The sequence below is a fragment of the Amphiura filiformis genome, chromosome 14 (genome assembly GCF_039555335.1).
Source record: "Amphiura filiformis chromosome 14, Afil_fr2py, whole genome shotgun sequence".
Taxonomy (NCBI): Eukaryota; Metazoa; Echinodermata; class Ophiuroidea; order Amphilepidida; family Amphiuridae; genus Amphiura; species Amphiura filiformis.
In genome coordinates, this window is record NC_092641.1 from 44,118,090 (window position 1) to 44,142,078 (window position 23,989).

The following is a 23,989-nucleotide window of genomic DNA, read 5'->3' on the forward strand; positions in this document are numbered from 1 at the left end:
AAGGTCATGTCTGCCACAAGGGGTGTATGGATTTTAACTGGAATAGCTCACTAATATCAGATTCTCCTGATTCATATATACTTAAACATGTGTATTTCCTGTTTTGTGTTCAGGACAGCTTTCATGATGATGGCAATCATACCATATCGGTGTCTTGTTTGGTTTACGCTTGGGATGATCTGCATAGAAGTCTCAATATCTGAGATAACCCACGATACCATAACATGTCCACAGCAGGACTTCATTCTCCAGCAGAATGATACAATTACTATTCAAACGTATGAGAATGAAACTTGTAACTTTACAATATCCTCATCTCATTACCAAGGTATTACGGTGAATGTTCTTCATTTGTACTCATGGACTATTTATGACCACTTCACAGTACAGGAAGCAGGAGATGAATGCTTCAATCAATCGTTTGGCTGGATTGGATCTTCTGAAAAGCCATGCACGATAGTTTTTAATTGTAGCATCATTCATATCAACATGAGAGCTTCTTCTATTGTGGAAATACAGGGGAGCAATTGGATCTCCCTATCAAATGCAAATGTTTTGCTTCATCCAGATCTCCATGAATGCCGTAATAAGTTCCATCAGTGTAAAAATGTTCAGAAATTTGATGACATTTCTCCAATTCCATATTATCTAATACAATATTTTGAACTAGAAGAATATAATCCATCTCTCAAGATAACTTTAAGGGGGTACTACACCCCTAGCCAATTTTTTGCTTATTTTTGCGTTTTTCTCAAAAATTATAGCATATTGGTGATAAGTAAGATATGTATATTATAGGGGCAGGGACTACAACTACTGCACTGAAAATTCAGTAACTCAAGGCAAGTAGTTATTGATTTATTGATCAAATATTGGTTTTCCCTCATTTTTGACTCTAACTCCACAACTGTTGTCTGTGCTGCAATAAAATTTCCAGTGTAGCAGTTGTAGTCCTTGCCCCTATAATATACATATCTTACTTGTCACCAATGCGCTATAATTTTTGAGAAAAATGCAAAAATAGGCACAAAATTGGGCAGGGGTGTAGTACCCCCTTAACAGGTGATTATCCATTCCACTTAGCAGAAGAATCACCTGGATTTGACCTTGATCTTCCTCTTTTTGTACTTTTGGCTGAATTCCCACAATGTCCGATTGGCTGTTTTTGTTCCCTAAGCTTTCAGTTGTTTCTCACTAACTGTCCCGATATACCTGTTATCAAAAACACTCTGCTAGTGCATCAACCTCCTGATCCCATTATCGCAAACTTAACGACAGTAGACCTCTCCAGCAGACAAGTTACTCAAGTGGAACCAAACACCTTCTCCAATCTGACGGATGTTATCATTTTGCTGCTGAGTCATAATAACATTAGCACCATTGGACCAGGTATTTTTGAAGGTTTACAAAACATTCACACACTGGATTTGTCATTTAACCAAATCTCAAGTATAGAAGCGGGCTCATTCTTGCATTTGTATGCACTAAAACGGTTACTTTTAAATGTAAATATGTTAACATATATCTCACATAGTTGGTTAGATGGTTTAGTCAGTGCACAAGTACTGTATTTAGGGGGTAATTCTATCAATGAAGTAGAACGAGACATATTTTCTGACATGAAGAGCTTACAAGTCTTGTCAATAACTGATTCAAATTTATCCCAAATTCGAAACCTTCCAAGTAGACTACTTTTGTTGGACCTTTCATCAAATGTTTTTTCAAGTTTTCCAACAGATCTTCCGAATAATTTAACTCATATATCATTTATCAATAACCAAATTTTTGTTTTGAACCAAACAATATTGGAGGAAGTTTCCTCAACATTGATATCACTAGTCCTATCACACAATGACATAGTGTCCATTCCAAATGATCTGTTCAGTCTTGCTCATAATTTAAAACGCCTATACTTGAATTCTAATGCACTCAAGGAAATACATATTGACCTTTTCTATAATTTGACAAAGTTAGAATTATTAGATCTGCGCAACAATGGCATTGAATCAATACCATCAGGTGTATTCAGAAATCAACATTCCTTGCAAGAGCTTCGGCTGAATAATAACAATCTTAAAATGATTCAAATTGACCTTTTGTATGGGTTGACAAAGTTAGTAAGATTAGGTCTGAGTTACAATAGCATTGAATCATTACCATCAGGTGTATTCAGAGATCTTCTTCTATTACAAAAACTTTGGCTACATCAAAATAAAATTAGTATGATTCATATTGACCTTTTCAATGGACTGACACAGTTAGAATTGTTAAATATGGCAAACAATAGCATTGAATCATTACCATCAGGTGTATTCAGAGATCTACAATTATTGCAAGAGCTTGGTCTGAATAACAACAAACTGAAGATGATTCAAACCGACCTTTACTGTGGGTTGATAAACTTACAAGAACTAGATCTGAGTAACAATAGCATTGAATCATTGCCACTGGGTGTATTCAAAGACCTCCATTTATTGCAAAGGCTTTGGCTGAACAACAATAAATTGAAGATGATTCAAATGGGCCTTTTCAATGGGTTGTTGACCAAGTTAGAAAAATTAGATCTGAGTAACACTAGCATTGAATCATTGCCATCAGTTGTATTCAATGGGTTGACCATGTTACAAAACTTATTCCTAAGCAACAACAACCTTGAATCGTTACCATCAGGGTTATTCAGAGATTTGCTATTATTGCAACAGCTTGACTTGAATTTCAACAAACTGAAGATGATTCAAATTGACCTCTTTGATAATCTGACAAAGTTAGATATATTAGCTCTGAGCATCAATTGCATTGAATCATTACCATCAGGTATATTCAGAAACCTGCAATTATTGCAAGAGCTTGGGCTAAATGGTAACAAACTGAGGATGATTCAAATTGACCTTTTCTATGAGTTAGCAAACATACGAGTAATAGATCTGACTAACAACAGCATTGAATCATTACCAGCAGGTTTATTCCGAGATCTGCAATTATTGCAACAGCTGGGGCTGAATAACAACAAACTGAAGATGATTCAAACAGACCTTTTCTACAACTTGACAAAGATACAAATATTAGATCTGAGTAACAATACCATTGAATCATTACCATCAGGTGTATTCAGAGATCAACCTTTATTGCAAGAGCTTGGTCTGAATAACAACAAACTGAAGATGATTCAAACTGACCTATTCTATGGGTTGACAAAGTTACAGATATTAGGTCTGGGTAACAATAGCATTGAATCATTTCCTTTAGGTGAATTCAGAGATCTGCAATTATTGCATGAGCTTAATCTGAATAAGAATAAGCTGAATATGATTCAAATTGATCTTTTTGATGGGTTGAAAAAGTTAAAGAAACTAGATCTGGGTAACAATAGCATTGAATCATTACCATCGGGTGTATTCAGAGATATGCAATTATTACAAGAGCTTGGTCTGAATAACAACAAGCTGAAGATGATTCAAACTGACCTTTTCGATGAGTTGACAAAGTTAGGTATATTATATCTGGGTAACAATAGCATTGAATCATTACGATCACATGTATTCAGAGATCTGCAATGTTTGCAAGAGCTTAGGCTGAATAATAATAAGCTGAAGACGATTCAAATCGATCTTTTTTATGGGTTGAAAAAATTAGAAACATTGGTTCTGAGTAACAATAGTATTGAAGAATTACCATCGGGTCACACTTTAGGCAATAAATCACATCTAATGTTGAATTATAATATGTTTCAAACATTACCTCCTTTATTTAAGGACCTCACAAGCTTAAAGCAACTCTTCCTAGATGGCAATAGGTTGACTGAAATACCAGAAGATATTTTCCAAAAATCTGATGGAATGCCATTACAGCTTTTGAAACTTAATGCAAACAAAATTAAGAAACTGTATCCATATCAGTTTGCCAATTTGATCAATTTGAAAGTTCTTGACCTTCATGATAATGAATTGAATCAAATCCACAGTAGATCCCTGTTTGGTCTGACCAAACTGAAATATCTGGCCCTCAAAGACAATGATTTAACAAGAGTTACTAAAACCTCTTTCACAGGAATGACTCTGAAGAACAACAGCTACCTTAGTGTTGACAACCCTGCCACATGTTGCTTTCTTGAATTATCAAATCAGTCTCAATGTGTTCCCACAAATAAAACATCACCTTACTTGACATGTAAGCAGCTTCTTCCCTCCACTGGAGTCAAGTACTGCACATGGATTTTTGGATTTTCTGCTTTGTTTGCAAACACATTAGTTTTCATTTGGGGTTGTCAAACGATAAAGTCCAAATCAGCGGATGGAAGAGAAGTGAAACAAATTGTTTTGATCACAAATTTAGCTCTTGCAGACTTACTTATGGGTCTGTATTTATTAGCTATTGCATCAGTTGATCAATACTACAATGTGTACTTCCCTTTGTATGCTAAACTTTGGAGAACCAGTGCGTGTTGCAGAGTAGCGGGCTTTCTATCAGTCTTATCAAGCGAAGCATCACTTCTTTTTTTAACCCTTATAGCTGTGGATAGACTTTGGGCATTTAGAAAAATCTTTATAACACATAAGCTTTTTGGTAAAAGGACACAAGTATTGCTGGCAATATTTGCTTGGGTTACTGCTTTTGCATTAAGCATTATACCTGCAATCTTCAATGATGATAAATTTTCTGATGTATCACTAGGAACCCCAAAAGTCCGGAAAGTACCCTTTTTGTCCGGAAGAGGCGAGGTTAGTCCGTAATAGTCCGCAAAAGTCCAGAAAGCTAACACCTAAAAGATAATTCAATTAACTCTGGTTCAAAGTTTGGTCACTTTGTCCGCAAAAGTCCAGAAGAGTCCGTAAAAGTCCGGAAAATCCTAGAACTTATGCTAGAGCTGCAGACATGGAGTCTGAACTGGTCAACCCAGCATTCACACCTAGCTCCAGACCATTGTTAAACTATTGACTAAGAGAGTAATAAAGTTTCTGACTGTGAGGCTAGCTTCAGACTCCGTATTGTACGTACAATATTGTATGTACAATACTTTTCGTGACGTCAAAAAGTATTACACGTGCAATAAATATACGTGCCACGACGATTTGAATCAGATTAAATAACGCGCTATAACCCTGACGGTTCATTGTTTGCTAAATCCAAGCGAGGTCACCAGAAAATCTATGCAAGAGAAATTTCTACTGCTGCTGATGAAAAATCCTAGAGTGCGTTTAGAGGTTCTTTCTGCACTTTACCAGTAGCCTAATAAATTCATAAAACAATAAAAATCAAATAAAGATTTAGGGCAAATGTTTTTACTCACTGCTCATCTGATCCACTTTCCCAGGAAACTAAATACCGATACTCCTTAGTTTTTCCCTGACTTTCCAGACATAATTATGAGTAAACATCAAATTTAATGTTTACAAAACAATCAAATATATATACATTCTTTTGCATTTTGTACATAAATATTGATATCAATAATGTAGGCCTACAAACATTAAAAAAAGGGGGCCTAAGAGTATGTCTATTTTTAATCATATACTAATTACGCCATGCCCAAACATATCTTATTATGAAATCGTGTAATGGAAGTGGAACCCAAATTCCAATCAAAAATAAAAACAAATTTGTTATCAAATACACTAGGCCTATACATTGTATTATAGGAATTTAATAGATGGTTCATTTTAATAAATAAATAGATTAACACGGGTAATGGACAAGAAATATTTGGCAATACCGGATTTACCAGAGAGCCAGTGGATAAAGAAATTAATTAAAATTAAAACAAATTAAATGAGAAAATGAAAGCAAGGACATTTGGCGAAGTATTGTTTTAGAATTGAAGGAGTCCTAAATGTTATCCTGGCCCCAGGACACTGATTAATGTAAATTCGACCCATAGTTATTTTATCTACTTTTGCCAGCATTCAACCTGTTCAATGTGATTTATGCCTATTTTTAATAAAATTCGAAATCTGACGTATCAACGTTGTATCGTGCACAAATTATGATTCGAGACTATTTCATTTGACACGGTTGTATGGATTTCAGAAGATCGGTCCTATAATAGATATCGATTAGAGAATTACAGCAAGAGGCTTTGAGGATGCCGTAATCCTCTTGACCATCAACCAATCAGAGAGACATATTTCAGAATTATGTTCAGTATATTTGAAACTCTTTCAACTCTGAAATATATATTTCAAGTAATCTCGTTTCACATTAACACGTTTATGGATGTATTGGGATGATCATAAGTAGGTCTATAACATACACCATCATAACATGCCTCAACTATATCAACATGTAAAAAGCTGTTGCAAATTCATAACACAACGTGTTATAATGTATAATGTTATGCCAAAACTTTAAAAAACAATGAAAATATCAGTATCAATCAAATCAAAACCAGAATAAATACATAGGCCTACAAATAATACTTAAGAAACTGACTAAATCAATATATGACTAAATGTCAGTATAAATGAATCGCTAAATCAATTAATCAATCAGTAATCAATCAATCAATCAATCAATCAATCAATAAATAAACAAATAAATAAATAAACAAATAGGCCTAAATAAATAAATCTATAAATAAATAAATAAATAAATAAGAACTGAATGTGCCATTTATATTATTATTACAATTTTAATATTATTAATATCGTTAGTATTAATAGGCCTTTTAATATTAAGTACAGTTGAATACAAAAAGACATGAAAAGATGTTCATCATTCCGTGCACGAACACTCACTAAATTTACCACTCTTAGAAATTTGGCAACTACGTATCAATTAAGCAACCAATGATTGTAGCACAATATATATTTTCCCGGTACATACTATTTATTGCACGTGTAATACTTTTTGACGTCACGAAAAGTATTGTACATACAATATTGTATGTACAATATGGAGTCTGAAGCGCGCTTGAGTGTAATAAAATGACAGAATTATTGATTGGAAATGGTCATGGTTGGTGAACATGATATTTAACAAATCACAAATTACAGAATTTGCACCAATTCAGAGATGTTTTCATGCATTTCATTTCTTATTATACTTTATTACAATGTACTAGTCATAGTATTACCAAAAGCTAGTCATAAATTATGTCACATGTTTTGATCATGGTTACATAATAATTCACATCTTCTCTGGTTACCCAAACATTGGTTAGTTTATGATTTCCTTTTTCTGTCTATTTTCTATGAAAAATGGCAAAATAAAAGGTGTGTCATGATATCCCAGCAAACACAAAACATTTTCACATTTTTTTAAATATATTAAAATGTTATAATAATGTTAAATGTGTGGTTAAAGATTGGTTGAGAAAACATTTTCTTACAAATATTTTGTTTCTCCCTGTGTAGAGGATGTAACTTGTAAGAATCATGAGACAGGAATAGGTTTCAATCACTGAACATGCTTTTTGCTTAATAATAATATCTAAAATGGTGCTTGGTGTTCACATTTTTTCATTTTAAATAAGCATTTCCATTAAAATAATTGTGTCCTTTTGACTCTAGGATTTACAAGTGAACTGAATATTTTACAGGTTAAAATGAAATAAACAAAATGAACATATGTTGGGGCCATTTTTGCCAATATATCTACAACTCACAAGCTCCCACCCCCTGATTTTAACAACGATGGCAAATACTATGAACCCAAAATACCAACTACACGTAAAATGATGTACCAAATAGCCAGCTGCATCTCCTTGCGTCATTAACTTCACAGTGGGAATTAAAAGATTACCTTTACATTATAAGAAACTATTCTCAAATTTATTACCAGTACTTTCTACTTTTTCTTTATTTGAACATGTCCTTCACTGGCAGCATAGAATTATTGTACGAAGGAACAATGTTTTTCATTTCATTTCAGACCAATTTGATGCAACCCACTCTCTCATACAACACCTCTGCACAAAAATTCAGAGATAGGTCTTGGTACAATGTGACAAGTGATTAGATTAAATGATCCTTTGCAGTGCACACTTACTAGATCACAAAATCAATAGTTCACCATTGTATTCCACTTAACATGAGGAATTTGCTCTTGAATCTTAAATCTAATTATTGATTGATGGATAAGTTATTTACAAAGGAGAAATATCAGCTTCTATGCTATTTTCATGAAATGATCAGAGTCCAGTATGATAACATTTCTGATGTGTTAATTCAAGTCATTTGAAAGTACACAAAATATATATTACTCCCCATTCCAGAAATTGTTTGGGATTAAAAAAATATTATCAAGTTCTACCAAATGAAACATAGCTTAATCCTAATCATTCATTTAGTCCTAACTGGAGTTAAAAGAAAAAGTTCACTATTTTACTAATTTCTTGAAAAGAGAGCCCAAAACATGCATTTTTGGCATGTTTTCTGACAATCAAGTCACAAAAATCACAGACTTGGATCACAGACTTGGAACAAGTCTAAGCATTTAAAATCTTGAGTATACATGTATGCCAAAATTTTGCTCTAATTTTCATTTTTTGTGTTACTTTAATTAAATGGTTGGCTATAAGAATTAAACATGCATGACTTTTCCAAAATTTAGAATGCATAAACTGAAATTAGTCTTAGTACAAGTCTTTGGGCTTGATTGTCACAGCATACGAAAAACACATGTTTTTGGCCCTTCCAAAAATTGGCTAAATATTAAAATTTGACTTTTATTGCTAGTTTATAGGACTAACTAAAGGATTAGGATTTAGCTATGTTTCATTTGGCAAACAGGATAATATTTTTTTTTTTATTCAAAAAATTAGTTCTGTATTTTTCTGGATTAGGAGTAGGTCACATAAATCAAAATGAAATGACTGTAAAGGTAAGAAAAACAAGAAAATAAAAAAATGGCAATTTTGTGAAAAGTAAGATAATTGAAAATAACAGAAGAAGTTTACAAACTCTGTTTTGATGTCTTAGAATTAACTCTTGAGCATGGTCAACACAAAAAGCACCAGTATATCTGTAACCATGATCAAAACATGTGACATAATTTATTACTAGCTTCTGGTAATACTATGACTTGTTAATTGTAATAAAGTATGATAAGAAATAAAATGCATGAAAACATCTCTGAATTGGTTCAAATTCTATAATTTGTGAGTTGTCATATCATGTTCACCAACCATGTATCCTGTATGGGAGATCCCGCCTTTTGTTCAGGCGCACCGCTGATATAGCGTAAAAAGTTACATGTAGAACAACAATTAACAATTGTCACTGGTTTCACCACAGTTCACCGACCACCACCATTAAACATTCAATTGTTAGGCTCACTGCACACCTCCAGGCAAGGGAAAGTTCAGGTGAGGAGCAATAATGCATATGCAACGGAGGAGTATGAGTTTACATGTATGATAATATTGAGCATCTGATTAGGGTCATGCAAAAATGTGAGTTTGTGAGAGCCCTTGCAAGGGCATGCATTAATGTGGATGCCTAACTGCAATACAACATGTATGTCATTGGGATTATGCAAAAAGCACAATAGTACAAACACTGGCACACTTTAGGGGATACAATAAGTACCATATAACGTGCTGGGGTGCATGAATAAACACAGGAACCACAATTAAATAAATATAAATATGAGTCAGTACATGGCATAGAAATATACAATGAACCTTATTCATGTAAACATGATAAAACATACATAGAAAAATAAGTTCAGCAAACATTAGAATACACAAAGGGTCAAATTGGGTGTCAGGAAACATAGGTCTCCAGACTTTAAATACGATGCATATAAGAACACTAAGGTTTAGACAGGTTCTCCAAGAGCATGCTACGTTGTCTGTGGAGGCTTGAGCACAGCTTCCTGCTAATAGGTTCCACAATTTCAGCAAGTTGAAACTCTGAAGTCATGGCCCTTCTAATAACTTGATGGGAGCAGTCCAGAATGAGCTGGAGCAGAAGATTCTGGTTGCTGAAGACTGTGTCAACTTCACTTTGAGAGCAGATCATGAGCAGCTCGTGCTTAAGCAGTTTCATGTAGTAAGATCTCTGTTGGTTGAGTTCGGTGCATCTGATAAGAAAGTGACATCTGTCTTCGGGTTCTATCTCACACATCAGACAAGTGTCATTGGTCTTGTACTGGTTGAACTTAGCTCTGTTGCACTGGAGCACATATGTATTGGTAAGCAGTCTGGCTTTGATGCTGGCATGAGTCGCCTCACGGGGTTAGTGGAAAGAGCTGTCCATACTTGGTGTGGGTGGCCTATTTGAAAGTTGCTAGTGTTAATATGGTTAAGAGATGATTTCATCTGTGCTTCACTTTGCATGTTTTCATTCCAAACAGCACTGATAGCTCCACTGGTTTGAGAAGTCCACTTGTTTTTCTCAGGGGGGTTAGCAATGACATCATAGATTGATGGTAAATGATACTTGTTAAGCACTTTCCTCACCTTCATAAACCATGACCTGCTGTTGAATGATTTAACAGCAAGTTGCCTGATAGCGAGTTCTCTTTCAGTGCAGCTCATATCTCTAGCTATGCTTCCAAAAAGTGAAAGAATGGCAGCATCAACACAGGCTTCGACTGGTTTTGCACCTAGTAGGCCATAGACGGCAGCATTCGAGGGGCTGGTGACTTTGGCAAAATTGAAGTTGCCGTAGTATCTTACGCTGAAACTTCTCAAGTTTGTCGATATCGGCCTGCTTGTAGCAAATGGCATCAAGACCGTACAACATTCTAGGTAGGGCATAAGTTGACCAGATGTGGTGAGATATATGTGGTGCAAGGCCATTCCTTCCATGGAGCCCCGCACCCATTAATGCATACATAGTTCTTCTAGCCAGTTGGACTCTGGCATCAACATCAAGAGTGTTACTAGTATTCCGGCAAATTCCTAGATGGGCCGTTTCATCATTGTAAGGAATAACTTCACTGTCTATTTCTAGGTCAGCCTGCACATTCACATTGAAGGAGATTGTAGCACTCTTGGATGCATTTATTTTATATCGGTGATCGTCAGCATAATTGTTGACTAGGTCTAGCAACTTGTGCATCAGTGAGAGAGTAAGACAGTACCACCATGTCATCTGCACATGTGGGGGCAGGAATGTTGACTGTGCCGATCTGATGGCCCCTGTGCTGTTCATACAGTTGGTCGAGGAGTCTATTGGTAAACACTTTGTAGATAGGAGCAGATGATACACCTCCTTGTCTGACACCTTGCTGAATTTTGAAGCTGTCAGAAATGAATCCGTTCCATTTGACAGAGGTCACTGGATTTGAGTATAACTGTTTAAAGGTCAGCCATAAATCTCCGTCAGCACCGGCTTCATAGAGTTCGTCGAGAAGAATCTCATGGTCTACCACATCAACGCTTTGCTTACGTCGAGGAAAGTTGTATAGAGCGGTTTTTTAACTCTAGTGCTTCATTAATGGACTCGGTTAACAGCATTGCAGCATTCGAGGGTGAGAAGCCTTGTGTAAAGCCACGTTGCATACAGTTCTGCTTGGGAGCTAAGATTGGATTTGCTCTCTTCAGCCAGGTTTTCTCCATGAGCTTTCCCATAATTGGTGTTACTGTAATGCCACGGTAGTTATCAGCAAGTGTTTTGTCTTTTTTTCTTCTTAGGGATAGGTGTCAACACTCCATTCAGTAGGTAGTCGGGGACAAAGGTTGTATCCAGCATATAATTGATAATGCTTGCAAGTACTTTGAGGACACTAGGTCCGGCATGTTTTAGATGTTCAGCTGTTATGCCAAAGCAATCTTGGGATTTACCATTTTGAACGTTGCAATAAGTTTTGGATTTCTCCAGGTGTTATCGGTTTAATCTTTTGCTTACTGCCACGGGCTTCACTTCGATCAATGACACCTTGAACTTTGAAGTTTCTTTGAAGTTGTTGTTGAAGTTTGCATCATCTTTGGAGACTGCAAGTTGGCTAAAGTGCTTCCTGAACCCGTCACAGATATCATCAGGCTCGGTTAGTTCTTCACCATCTATTTTTAGCAGACTAGTTGGAGCTGCTTTCTCAGCTCTTTGCATTTTGACAAGTTTGTGGAATAGCTTGGTGTCATTAGTATCAGCCTCCATGATATCAGAATAGTGCTGCTCTTTGATAGCTCTATTGGATCTTCGTATTTCGGATCTAAGCTCTCTTTTGATTTCTTTTCTCGCAGTGACTATAGGATGTGTTTTGAGTAGGGTCTCCCTCTTCCTTCCAATAATGGTGCATCATTTTGCAGTCCTTCACAAGTTTCCCAATTCTTGTATTCCAAACCTGGAGTCCTTTCCCAGACTTCTTGTGCTTACTAGGTGGTTTTGTAAGACTGTCTTGGAAGGCCTTAGTCATATTATTGGTGAGAGAGTTTATCAGGCGCCTGAGGTCTTCATGAGTCTCAATTCGCAGATCAATCTTGGCACTGTTGGTGGTCATAATTTCGTTATATTTGTCCTTATCCACCTTGGTCCAGTCAATTCTGGGAGCAGAATATCTGTTGATTTTACGATTGCGCTGTGATGAGGAGTTGGTCAAAGTCGCTTTGTTGCAGCTGTACTTTAGTGTAGCATGCACTGGTTCATGATCAGATACGTTGTTACAGTTGGCATCATTTGGTACGTTAGCATTGATCTGAAGAAGGCTTTGGTGCTCCTTGGCAATTAGAAGGTAGTCAATTTGAGAGACATCAGTTCCATTGACATGAAAAAAGGTGTCCATAGCAGGTACCTCAGTAGATACGTTATGATTGTGGCAGAACTTCTTAAGAAGGTTATCTCTGGAATTAGGTGGCACTCTAGTCAGTGATGCGTTGAGATCACCCATCATTACAATAGCATGTGTGTCGCTATACTCGTTGTAGATTTCGCTAATTTCATCTAGGACAGACTGGTAATCATCATCAGCATAGCTTTTCCCTCTGCAAGGAAGGTAGGCATTTATGAGACAGTAGGTCACAGTACTGGTGCTAAGTTCAATGCAAATCAACCTGTTACCACCATCGGGCAGCAGTCTAGTATTGCCATCCAGCTCAATCCTCCAAAAGAAGGCCACGCCTCCGTATCCACGTGGTTTTTGGAAGGGGGATATTGGGTTATCATCGTCAACAGATTTCGCTGCAGCTCTGAAATTTGCATCGAGTTCATGTAGCTTCTGCTGCTCGAAATTAAACAACCAATGCCCATGACCATTTCCAATCAATAATTCTGTCATTTTATCTGTGCTCACAGCCAGAAACTTTATTACCCTCTTAGTCAATAGTTTAACAATGGTCTGGAGCTAGGTGTGAATGCTGGGTTGACCAGCTTAGACTCCATGTCTGCAGCTCTTGCACAAGTTCTAGGATTTTCCGGACTTTTGCGGACTCTTCTGGACTTTTGTGGACAAAGTGACCAAACTTTGAACCAGAGTTAATTGAATTATCTTTTAGGTGTTGGCTTTCTGGACTTTTGCGGACTATTACGGACTAACCTCGCCTCTTCCGGACAAAAAGGGTACTTTCCGGACTTTTGGGGTTCCTAGTGTATGCATTGGGTTACCATTAGTAAGAAGTAAAATATATAGAAGAAAGTATGAAATTGTAACAATATCATACAACTTTAGTAGACCTGATACTATTCTTGGGGTGGAAACATTTACAACAATGGGCTCAAGAATAGGAAACTATTTCTCAATTGGTCTTTTTCTTGGGTTTAATTTTCTGCTCTGTTTGATGATTGCAATATGTTATGTACTGCTATTCATGAATATCTGGAAATCAGGATTTGCACTACTTAAAACTGATTTCAAAATGGCGATAAAGATGAGTTCCATTGCATTGACTGATCTAATGTGCTGGCTTCCCATTGTCATCTTGGGTATTCTAGCACAGACTGGAGTAAAGGAACTCAACCCTGAATGGATCCCATGGATTACAGCATTTGCTTTGCCAGTCAATTCTGTACTCAATCCATTTCTGTATGCTACTGTAGATCGTGTGTCAAAACATTATGTAGAACGAATACACCCAAATTCTTACAATAATATGGAGACAATGCTGTAGTCTTGTAAAATGAATCAACTAGACCAGGCCTTCTCAACTACTTTATTTGAAGTGCCAGCATGTCAAGGGAGGACTCTGCGAAGTAGCGCGCATGCATAGCGGTTAAGGTGCAGTGGTGCTTTATCGTGGGTCAAGGAAGCAGCGCCTCCGGAAGCTCATGGATTTTAAGATTATTAAAGGCCTAGATTGGGTATTTTCACCCGTTTTTTGTTCAAGATTTATGTGAAAAAATTGCCGCGCGCCACTTTGTGTGGGCCACTTCGACCGACTCCAAGCGCCACGCGGGCCACCAGTTGAGAAGGCCTGAACTAGACCTTCCTGCTGTCCAAAAAATTGTAATAGGGGATTTCCATTTGGATAATAGAAACAAAATATGTATCACAACAGCTCATAACACATGGGACATGAGGGTTGAGGCTATCCATAAACTAAACAGATACAGACTATCTGCAAACAGCCAAAGTCCCAGCATCACTTGGTAATGAGGGCTGGTTGTTCCATGAAGTGTGGCGCAAAAAACTGCTACGCACATACCACATATTTTTTCAGTCTTTCGCGTAAATGTAAAGACACACAACAGTCAAAGGCACCCGACGCTGATGTGCTTTGATAGACACACACAATCGAATCAGCCCTCATGAATATGCAAGAATTCACAGCATAAAAAGCAGAAACTTAGTGGATAGTCTGTATCTCTTTAGTTCATGTCGAGGCTATCATTTTTTTGATCATACTATCTAAAAGAAACACATCTCAGTCCTAAACTTTTAATAGAGTTAAAAGAAACATATGACCTTTCTTCTAATATATACTAAAATCTCCATTTTGATGGGGTAAAGTGGAAAATGAGGTTTTCAATTGAGTGACCTACATTTTTTTGCCAATGAATTTCATAAAACCCCCCAAATATTTAGGTGTTATTAAAATATATTCCTTGAGAGAAATTTACAGCCACCTGGCTAGCTGATCATGTTGCCTTTTGAACTGAAATATTATTTGCAACACTATGCTTATTTATCAAAGATATTGACAAGACTTATGCAATCCGTGTCAAAATATCATGACACTCGTAATGGTCTACTCAAAAAGCCAATATATCTCTTTGTTGCTTATGTGTGTAGTAGTGAACAAGACCTGCCAGAAATCACTGCATCTATATTGAAGCTACAATCATAATTTACTTTTACAACCAAATACAATGTAGTTAACAGACAAATTTGAAACTTTGATCCCAGGTTGACGTTACACTTTCAGCTTTATTCCACTGATGTTGTTTGTTAAAAAATTCCAAATATTAAATTATTCTTATTCAATGGGTGCATCTTGTAAAGAATTCACGTAATTTGATTGGTTTTCTGGAGTATAATATCTCACAATAGTGGATAGTGATATTTGTCAGGGCGCGCGCCGCCACACATTGAGGAGCACGCTTGTTGCTCCTCAATGATCGCCCGATAATGCTTTCGCGTAATACACTTGCAAGAACTAAAACACGATTCGGCTGCTTAGATGTTCGTGATGGTTTCGTTCATATAAAACAACAGGGATGTCCTCACAAAAGTAACTTTATTTTTTTCTGAAAAAAGGCAGTTTTTCTTGCAAAAATTACATTAAAACTGAATAAGAATGAGAATAAAAGATAGGATTTTGTCTTTTGCATAATTGCGCTGGCATCCACTACTCAAAATATTGGCCAGCCCATCCATTATGACACGATATTGGATAGGCAAAAGACAAAATCCTATCTTTTATTCTCTAAATATATAGTTGTTGGGCTGGAAAAAACTTCAAGTGTTATTGGCCCTGAACATGTTTAAAGCAAAACCTCCTATGTAACCTCTTTGCAATTTTGTTTTAAACATCTTCAAGGGCCACAAGTACATAGCACGCTGGGCCTCAAGGAAGAACAGATGATTAATTGTGTTTTCAACTGATTGAGTGTCCCAGGTTAAAGAAGAAATAAAACAAACAAACAAACAAAAAGCACGATATATATTTTAAGCATATCTCTTAAGCTGTACATATGAATTTTATATATGTAATATTTTATAATTTCTGCTTGTAATATGTACAGTGTTAAATAGTATGGTAGAAAATATTATTTCTCTATTTATGGTGATCAAAACGGGTAATGTAAAAAAACAGAGAGGAAACACGTTTGTGATCTTTGATGCATTGATATGCATAATAAGCATCTTCATTATTACATTAATAACTAAAGTAAGGGGTAAATTTACAGTTTTCAATATCTTAATTTACAGATTGCACAGTAGCAATTATTGAGCTTATTCAAGTTTGTTCAGCTTATAATTGGCAAAAAATGAGACTCATAACGATGTGTATTGATATAGAATGGCGTGCATGCAGTTGGGCGCAGCTGCACTTTTGCTAGTTGCGCAATGTGTGAATGGTGCACGCTTATGTGAAATTTTTGCCAATGGGCTAAAAAGAAATAAAAACACAGAAATTCCTGTTTTAACAGGAAAATTCTCATGCCTGTTACATGCATCTGCAAGTGAAATATTTGAAATCCTTGACACATTCCTCCTACAATACTGTTATGATGAGAAAAAAAGTCACTTTTGTCATACAGTTGTCAAAAGGGCTGGATAACTGAGCCTGTTCTGAAAACTTAATAAAATTATCAAATTATGTTTATGTATCCACTTTTGTATAGTCCTTGTTACTTCATCTCAAGAAATTGTGTTTTTGTGTAATGTTGACTTTCTAAATTTAAAGGTGGTATTCGTTTTGGTGAACTTGAAACCATGCTATGACCCTTGGCTCTCATGCAGGCGACTTGAACATCGCTTTTAATCGCTTTTGAAATTAATCTACTAGCTTGGCAAAGCTTACCTGTTGGTGATTCTAGCTCATAATCTTGGCAGTACCACCCAGTATCACAGTCTATAGGAGCAGCCGACCCTGATGGACAATATGTTCCTGGTGGACACTTATTGCCGGTGTAGTTGACCGATGGACAGGTACAGTCAGAAATCACACTTGCATTACCTTATAAAAATCATATCAAGAAGAGAATTGTAAGTCATTTTCATGTTGCAAGTACAAATGATTATACAGGGATGTGCCGCAAACCTGGGGCGCATTACGGCCATACGATATATTGAAGACCCCTTTTTCTAGGTACATTTTGGTGTACGGATGGGTCATGTTTTCAAAATTCCCAATCAGAATGGAGCTTTGCATATAATTCACCTCATTTGTTTTGCATGGTGAAATTAATCTAACAATGTTGCTGATTGGGCAATTGATAATGAAAACTTCTTTTTGGCCAATCAGCAGGTAGTTCTCATGGGGTTATATTAATTTCATCTCAATTGTGCTATTCCATTTGAAATCCATACACCCCTATGGAAAACATGATCTGAATCTTCCACACAAGGGTTGTGAATTACAAAGTGGGATTACCTGAATGGATAACTCCATTTGAAATTCACAACCCCTGTGGGAGATTAAGAACATTTCTTCCATAGGGGGTGTAAGGATTTCAACTGAAATAGCCCATTTCAGCTTACCTGTCGGCAACGGTTTGGCACTAAACGAGCCTCCAGTACAGAACCACCCAGCACTACAATTACCAGTAGGCTCCTGCAATCCCTCACCCCCACAGTACATTCCTGGAGGGCAAAGGTCACAAGAGGAGCTATTCTGCTGTAGGGATAATCCATTGTATGTGCCTTCTGGGCATGGGTTTTCATAGGCATGGGCGGTACCTATAGGGCAATAGTAGCCTTCTGGACATGGGTAGATGGTTGGATCGCTGGTGTTAGATGGACAGTAGTAGCTAGCGGGACAGCTTGCACAGCCATTTTGACCTGAAATTGAAACAGAATGATAATATTATTAAATCGGTGAAGAAAGTCTATACAAAACTAAATCTGAACAAAATGAAAACAACGTTAAACAAACAATCCAAAAGACATTCATAGTCAGTGGCTGTGGCTTTGCTTGTTAGCTCTGAATTTCACTGGTTTCTGCAAGCCGTCACACGATAGACAGCTGCAACCATGTCATCACGGAAGATGCTTATCGAGGTGCGAGTATGTAGCTCGTTCTAGAGCATAATATGCAAACTAGAGCGCAGTATGTGCAACTAAAATGGTAAACAAGATTCGTTCATTTTGACCAAATATTTTGACTTTCAGTCGAGCAATGGATTCAAAGTTTTCATGACTTAATTTTTGCTAAATAAAACAGTGTTTAGTTATCAAAATAACATTTAACTGACTACAACTAAGAATGAGAATAACGATAGTAGTTTTAGTTTTTACTTTCCTTTATTGTGTGATAGATGACAGGCAGGTCCAATATCGTAGTTGCGCCGGCATCCACTACTCAAAATATTGAACCTGCCCGTCGTCTATCACACGGTAGAGGATAGTTTAAACCAGAATTCCTATCTTTATTCTCTAATTAACGTCTTTTAGTATGAGCTACTTACTAGATCATTGGCTGACTTGTTTGTTTGTTTGTTTTTGGGGTTTTTTTTCTCAGTGATAAATTTGCTTTATCTACAGTGTTATATGATTTATATAAAAGAATACCAAGATTCGTGAATCTATTTTTCTTTCCTTTGACTTGATGTAGCTATATAATATGAGCACTTCATATCAAATATGACTGCATCCACTCTGTCTAATGTCAACAATTGTAAAATTTTAGGCATTAGCATTATATAATTATTATGAAATTTGATTTTCAATTTTCAAATGTTAAAACCCCCACTAGTATAAAATTGTTAGTTGATAAAAATATGCAATTCTGAGGTGAAAATTGGAATTTACTACAAGCACCATTGCGTGTTATTCTGTCAGTCATGCTACTGTACGATCCTTTAATTTGTGTGTAGGATCGGCCTGCACGCCATGTAAGTACTGTGTTATGAACTAACATTTCCATCATAATAATAAACCACCTTATTAACCCTATTCTATTACCCCCTATCAATTTCAAATGGCTTAATATGCATGTAAAAAAATTATTTACACAAATAAAGTCTTATCTTTGGAACAGTTTTGATAATTTATCACTTCTCTATCCACAAAACACCTTTTGTCCTAATATAACTACCATTAACACATCATAAAGTGGTTTAAAATGTTGGAAACCTGCATATTTTAACCATTTTTAGGCCAAATTTTGCCCTAAAATTAGCCCAAAAATGTCCATAAACTTTTAAAATATAGTCCAAAGTAACTCGGATTTCTTTTTATAATATGTAGAAATACGGCAGTGTATTTAAAACTGCATAAAAATGCCACATTGATGTACTCATACACTTCAAAAATGTAAATCAAAATAATTTTTTCATTATATTTGGCTATGAGCTCATTAATTATTCATGAGCTAATTTGCATAAAATTTACATAATTAAATATTAATCTTGTTTTTAAAGCTTAAAGTCCAAGCTTGTCAATGGTATGCCACTTATTGGTTTTTACCCAACCAATAACACTGCAACACAGTAGTTAATATGATACCTCCACACCACTCAAATATACCACTTTTGTGGGGGTAATAGAATAGGGTTAAGATGGCTTATTCAAAATCTCAGATTTTGACTACAGCAGCTAAAGTCTTGATTTTTGCAGGGTATCTTAGTTTACTGAAGTACATTACAATCATGTAAAATACAGAATTTTACAAAATATTGAGGGCGTCCTCCATCAGCAAATGTTACAATATGGCTTTAACTTGAATTTGAATATTATAAACTTGTATAAAAACACGACCATAAAAGAAATGGAAATATCAAAATTACTCAAGAATTCACTGAATGTTCCAATCAATCCACTTACTAGGACTACTTGTATAAGATCCAGCTGGACATTCCAATGGAGTGACCGTTCCTCTTGGGCAGTAGCTACCAGGTGGACACACACCGCCCACTCCTTTATGTCCATCACCATCTGTCGGTGTGGACGTGTCCACTCCAGACTCGCAGTAGTGACCGGCATCACACAGGCCGTCTTCATCTGGGGACCCGGGTGTTGCACAGTAGTAACCACCTGAAGTGTAGTAAGAAATACAAGAAAATAGTCATAAGAGCAGCAAAATGTAAGGCTGTTATCTGCCCAAGGAGCAACATTAAAATGGCAGTCGCCACACTCAAGCATAATCCCCACCCTAATCCCAATCTTTTAATCCTAACCCTTAAACCTAACCCTAACTTAACCACAACCTTAATTTTTTTATAACATTTGGCCAAAGCCAGGCAAAGCCCAATAGTGCTCAGAGGCTACTTAATTAAAGGGATGCCAATATGACAGGACAGGAATATGGCAAGAGTTGCAATTTTAGAAGGAGGAAAACTGGAGCACCCAAAGAAAAACTAGCGAGGACGCATAGATCAGCAACCAAACTCACATGTGGCAACATAGGAATTGAACTCAAGCCACAGTGGTGAGGAGTGAGAAGACTACTACACTATCCCATCCTCCCTCTCATGGTGGTGGTAGTTATAATATTCCAAAGCAGTGTTCATTGTGCCAATATGATTAGTATTTTTGTCTGCTAAATATCTGTCAAGTTGCAACTCTGTATCTAAAAAATACATGAGATTGCAAAAAAGGAACACTGCAATAACTTAACATGAAATTCAATCAGATATCAAATTATATGCTTGGTTGTAGCCTATTTTGATTTTTTTTTCACTTTAGCTATTTATATATAGTGAATAAATTGCAATCTCCAATTTTTTGTTGGGAAATATGAGATGCATTATTTTGAAATAAAATTGTAAGAAGAAAAGTCCTTCCCTGTAAAATTACCTCATATTTTAGACTCTGACTAAAGTAAATACCCTTTTGTGAATGCAATCTATTGTAGTTACCTGAGCATGGTGTACAATCGTCCTCTCTCTGCAACCCTGTAGTGTTACCAAAGAATCCAGATGGACATGGTACATAATCATATCCTGTACCCTCTGGGCAATAGTAACCCTGAGGGCAAAGGTCAGCAGTGTCACCATGGATACAGTGTCTTCCTGCAGGGCATATGTAGCATTCTGATGCTCCAGTGTGGTTAACATAGGTGCCATTAGGGCAAGGTGTGGGGTCAAGGGAGCCTTGCTCGCAATAGTAGCCTGCCCAGCAAATATCACCTGGAAAGGAAGAATCAATCAATCAATCAATCAATCAACCAATCAATCAATCAATCAACCAATCAATCAACCAATCAATCAATTAGGATGTTAAATAGAGGTAAGAGAGTAAGGCAACACATCTCTCAAAACTTCATTCATTCCTTGATGCAAGCATCAATCAATCAATCAACCAATCAATCAATTAGGATGTTAAATAGAGGTAAGAGAGTAAGGCAACACATCTCTCAAAACTTCATTCATTCCTTGATGCAAGCAGCATATCCATACACCAAACTCTATACACAAAATCTCTCAACAAATCATCACACATTTGATTCATTACATGATTCTTTGTTACATTAAAGGTTGCTAAACCATTGATTTGGTAGCCAAACTTGGTGACTTTTGACAATTTCCTGTCCCATAGAAACCAATAGTTAAGACAAAAATTGGGTGACTTTTCAACATTGGCTCCTGCGACTTCCTGTGGTTTCCTGCCTCATAGAAACCAATGGTTAAGAGAAAAATTGGGTAACTTTTCGATTACATGACCCGCAATTTGGGCTGAATTTTTTTGGCAACCCTGAAGGTAGTATCATAATTGTACAGTTTCAGTATGCTCTACATCATGAATGTGTACTGCGCAACATGCACAACACAGCCCTATACAGCTCACAAGAAATCACATTGTTCGTGCAAAAGGTAAACCAGTCAAATATGATTCCAAATTTGCACCTCACACTCCATGCACAGCAAATGACATGTGCACAATTATGATACCAGCTTAGTAAAGACATAAATTGATCCTATACCAGATATTCCATCACTGGGTGCACTGTTATTAGCTCCTCTTGTACAGAAATAGCCCTCAGAACATTCATCTGTGACGTTGGTCTTGCCTGGTGTCTCGCAGTAGTAACCTATACAATATTGAGAGAGAAAATAAGGTCAGTGATGGTGTAAGTCAGGGCTACTAGCCAATTTCATTTGAAAAACATACTCCCTCTGTGAAAGACTTTCCTTAAATCTTCCACATGGGTATAGGAGATTTCCAATCCAATGGAATAACCTAATGTTCTTACAGTATAAAGGCTGCTTGTATCATAATGTTCTGAATGCTGACCATAGGCTTCAACGTAAGAAGCACAAGTCTTGAGATATTTTCTCAAAATATCAAGAGCTATCCTGAGAATTACTGAAGCAATACAAGGTTTGTTTGTACTCATTCTAATGCATTTTTCATGCTGATTCAAAATATGGTCATGAAAATTTACAATTCTGAAATTTTTGAATTTTTAAAAACAATTCAAACTTGTCGTCTGCAGTTGACACATACCTGGACTACATGGTACACAGTCGCTCTCATCACCCATTCCTTCTACATCAAGGAATGTTCCTGGTGGACATGGTTCAGGTGAAGCGGTACCATTAGGACAGTAATAACCAGCCCAGCAGATATCTCCATATGATGTGCCTACAGGTGCCGGCTCCTCTGATGAACCAGAGCAGTAGAAACCTAGCAGAGAGAGGAGGAAAACACAAAAAGTGAAAATGGTTTTGGTATCACTGATTCACCTCAGTACTTATATATACTATATCATCACCTTTATGATAATTCCCTAAGTACAAAATATGAAGCAAAATATCAAGCATACATAAGTTGTGTAATCACCTTAATCATTTGTGATTATTCCTTCTAAATTATCTCATTATCAATTGTTCTTGTGCAAAAATTGGTGAATAAATATGGGTTCCTCAATAAATTCCCAATTGATGTCACACTCACTGTTTGCATGTGTCATTCTACAGTAATCCGCAATGCTATAGGTCTAAGCCTATTGCCAGTTAAACAAAGCATAAAAGATTTCATTTTCAGCAGTGGACAAATTTTGCCACAAAATTGCCACTGCATTTGTCACAACAGCATAATGCATGCAAAACAGTTACAAGCCAAAACATGCTATGCACACACTACAAGATTTCTATTGGGGCCACCTGCACACACACACACAGTCAGGTACTTGACTGGGTACCGTGCAGTACCAGTTGAGTAACAGTGTAGTACCAGTGCAGTACCACTGCTGATGAGTCCTGTACAGTAACAGCATTGGTACTGTGTAGGTACCCTGTGTATACCAGTCAGGTACCTGTGTAGGCAGCCCAAATAGGAATCTTGTTGTGTACTACTCACCTGCCCAGCATTCACCAGACTCTTTAGTCAATCCCGTTCTACTACAATAATATCCAGCAGTACAATTACTACACTCTCCTGCAGCAGTCAGTCCTGTCTGATTACTAAACATCCCCTTAGGGCATCCGGCACCTGTTATGCTGCCCTCTACGCAGTATCGGCCAGGCGGGCAGATGTCACCCGTTATGCCATCTGTTGGGGTTGAGGTAGAGGCACCACCTGTGCAGTAATGGCCTGCTGTGCACAGATCATATGGTTCTGTGTTGCCTGTTTGGGAAAGAAACAAAAACATTCTTGCTATTTTAGATTTGATGGAAACACCGGATCAATATAAAGACAGCGTAAAAAGTTGTACTTCCCACTTTGTACATCTCATCACCTTGATAAAGGTGTTTGTTTACATGAACCTCTGTTCATACCCAAGGCAAGCTGAGGACATGAATAATGATCATAACCTTAATTCTACTCATGAAACCTGGAACATTTGGTGACTGTATTTCATACAAATAAATCCTAGAAGCAGCCCAGTATTAACATTGCTTTTAAACAGGCTCTCAACCTATGTATGTATAAATCAGAATTTACATTAAAGGCAATAAACTAAATTGTAATCAAGTCTCCCATACAGGTACTACAGTTTGTCCACATTGAAGTACAAAGTAAAGTACGCAGTAAATTACGCAATTTTTGCATGCCGTAATGTCAA

At 36.7% G+C, this 23,989-nt stretch overlaps 1 protein-coding gene across 1 annotated transcript in view; it reads right to left on the reverse strand.

Annotated features, from left to right (window-relative positions):
- Positions 1-23,989, reverse strand: part of LOC140170155 (uncharacterized) — a 122,713-nt gene that overhangs the window by 78,081 nt on the left and 20,643 nt on the right. The window contains 7 exon segments of the mRNA XM_072193475.1: positions 16,844-16,999; positions 17,524-17,823; positions 19,807-20,016; positions 20,841-21,110; positions 21,905-22,012; positions 22,429-22,608; positions 23,284-23,550. Coding sequence (XP_072049576.1) covers positions 16,844-16,999; positions 17,524-17,823; positions 19,807-20,016; positions 20,841-21,110; positions 21,905-22,012; positions 22,429-22,608; positions 23,284-23,550 — 1,491 coding nt within the window.